The sequence below is a fragment of the Rutidosis leptorrhynchoides genome, chromosome 8 (assembly GCF_046630445.1).
Source record: "Rutidosis leptorrhynchoides isolate AG116_Rl617_1_P2 chromosome 8, CSIRO_AGI_Rlap_v1, whole genome shotgun sequence".
NCBI lineage: Eukaryota > Viridiplantae > Streptophyta > Magnoliopsida > Asterales > Asteraceae > Rutidosis > Rutidosis leptorrhynchoides.
Genome location: NC_092340.1, coordinates 52,777,191 through 52,780,283, shown reverse-complemented (window position 1 = coordinate 52,780,283; position 3,093 = coordinate 52,777,191). Strand labels below are relative to the sequence as shown.

The 3,093-nt window shown below is 33.5% G+C and overlaps 1 protein-coding gene across 1 annotated transcript; it reads left to right on the top strand.

Moving 5' to 3' along the window:
* The first annotated feature begins 213 nt into the window (after positions 1-213).
* On the top strand, positions 214-792 carry LOC139863409 (uncharacterized). The gene has a single exon (XM_071852045.1). The coding sequence runs from the start codon at positions 214-216 to the stop codon at positions 790-792; it is 579 nt and encodes a 192-aa protein (XP_071708146.1).
* Positions 793-3,093: the final 2,301 nt, after the last annotated feature.

Genomic DNA, 3,093 nt, shown 5'->3' with positions numbered 1-3,093 from the left:
ATTACAATCTGTGATTCGATCCAGCTCACAAATCAATCAATCAATCAATTACTCATCATCTACATCTCACAATCTCCATCTATCGATTCAATTTTTGACCTAATTCAATCAATTTCACTCATCGACTCAATTTTTGACCTAATTGATCCAATTTCTTGACCTAATTCAACAAAATCTGTTCATCGACTCAATTTCTGACCTAATTCAACAGAAATGGCGGTCAATCAAACAAATTCATCTGGTGGAACACCGATTGGAGAAGATTACAACTCACCGAATCATCCTCTCTTCTTACATCAAAATGATCATCCAGGTCTTGTCCTAATTTTAAAGAAGCTTACAGTATCTGACAACTATAGTTCCTGGAAACGTTCAATGATGATTGCATTGAATGCGAAGAACAAACTCAAAATTGTTACTGGTGAGTTCACTGAACCAGCTATAAACTCAAAAACTAGGGCACTTTGGGAAAGAACAAATGACATGATAATCTCATGGATCTTGAACACCATCATTGATCAAATCGGTAATTCACTAAACTTTGTTAATACTGCTTGTGAACTCTGGAAAGAATGGCATAAACATTACTCTCAACTAGATGGACATAGGATCTATCAATTGTCAAATGAAATTGTTCAACTCAAACAAAATCAGTGTTCAATTGAAACTTACTATCACAAGCTTAAGGGCTATTGGGATGAAATTGATGCTATAGAGGCACCTCATATGTGTACATGTATCTGCACATGTGAGAATGGTAAACAAACTGTTGAAAGAGATCAGAGAAAGTGACTTATGCAGTTTCTCATGGGGCTAGATGAATGTTATTCTAATATAAGGGGTCAGATGCTTCTAATGCATCCACTACCAAGTGTAGCTAAGGCATACAGCACGATCAGGCAGGAAGAAAAGCAAAGGGAGTCCACAATCTCTAAACCAAGCATCTCTGTCACACTATCTGCTCAATCTCATCACACCAGATACACAAACAACAACAGCTCAAAATGGAGCTCAAGCAGGGGCAATGCTAATGTTGAAAGGAAAAGCAACTTCAAGAAAGGAGTATTTTGTAGAAAATGTGGTCTTGAGGGACATCAAAGGGAAGAGTGCTACAAATTGGTTGGTTTTCCCACAGGTCATCCTTTGCATGGCAAATACATACCACCACAGAAACAAGCCACTCAATACACATTACAGCCTAAAAGCATCAATGTTGTAACCACAACCAATGACAACAGCAATGCAGAATGTGCAATGAATGCTAGGATGGATCAAATTCAAAATCAGCTCAATCAAGTGCTTCTAATGATTCAGAATAATCAGAAAGGGACAGAATCCAACATGTACAATGATTCCACTGCAGGTATGCATAAGCTCATTGCCTCACACATATCAACTCAAAAATACAGGTTTATTGCTTCACTTGTATCACATGTTAAAAATGCTTGGATAGTAGATAGTGGGGCCACTGACCATGTATCCAACTCACTTTCAAATATGCATGGCATACATCACTGCAAACCCCAATACTGGTAACACTGCCGAATGGCCACAACACCTCTGTTACTAAACTTGGATCTGTCACCATTAATTCCAACATTACACTTCATGATGTTTTCTATATACCTAGCTTCTCCTATAATCTACTTTCTGTAAGCAAACTGTGACGACCCGGAAATTTTTGACCAAATTTAAATTTAATCTTTATATGATTTCGACACGATAAGCAAAGTCTGTAATGTTGAGTCTCAATATTTTTGAACTGTTTCCTAGCATTCATTTGACCTCCGACCATTTTCGACGATTCACGAACAATTAATTGTAAATAAGATATGTGTGTATATATGTAAATAATAATTTGAAATATAACTTGAAGTATTATATGATATTGTTATTAAAATTAATAAAATAAAAATAGGATATTATAATAATTATTATTTAAAAATCTATTTATATATATAAATAAAGTATATTAAAAATAAATATTAAACGATTGTAATATTCGTTGATGTTTCGATCGATATTAAACAAGTTAAATTTGAACTTATGTTATTTTAAAATAAACGGTGATCTGAAAATAAGTAATATATATTATAGGCTTATTATATATACATGTAGAAGCTAATTGTTAATTTTAACACTTTTTATATTTTAACCAGAATCGAGAGGGACAGTTGATGTAATTTTTATTTAATAATTACTAATCGAATTTTATACGATAATGACCAAAATAAATAAATATAGTTAATTTAAAAATATGGGATTTTTCTGAGAACTTTTATACGCCACTAATTTACAACGGGGCACGATATAATATTTCTAATGAAACTGTCGGTAGATAAATTACAAAACTGAGGCTGTTAACTGTATATATTATTAAAGTTGATTAATGTGCCTGTTTTCATCTCAATTTCCACGAAGGCAATAAGTATCATATTATATTATATATTATATATATACAGTGACAAACTACTATCCCATTCTTTATATATATGTATTTGTATCATATGCAGAGTTTTAAAACAACCATCCACACCCACTACTCGATTCCTTCTTTTCTGTTTAAACATACAAACCCACTTTAAGAACCTAACCATATCATCATCTTTATTTATTTATTTTATTCTTTTCTTTTTCTTGTTATCATCCAACTGCTTATATCCTTCTTGTTTCGATCACAATACCGAACTAAACATCCTTGTTATTGAAATGCAATCGTTTTTACTTCACCCGATAATTAACCATCTTTCACCACCGTGGTATTATCACCACCCACAACCACCATCTAACCACCTCACTAGTTTCTCTCTTCGATCAACCATTCAACCACAATCACCACAATAGGCTGCTGTAGTAGCTGTAAAGCACCACACTAACCATCGCCACTGTTCGCTGCAAACACCAACAATCACCACTCGACAAACGCTACTACTTTTTCTCGATCACTTCTGAAATTTCTGCTGCGAACAAAGTGAATCGATGTGATGATGATTATTATAGATGACGATGAATAGTATCGATATACATGGTAATTATATTATTACAGTATGTAACATCCCGCCTTTTTCCGTTAAAATTATTTTTAACACTATC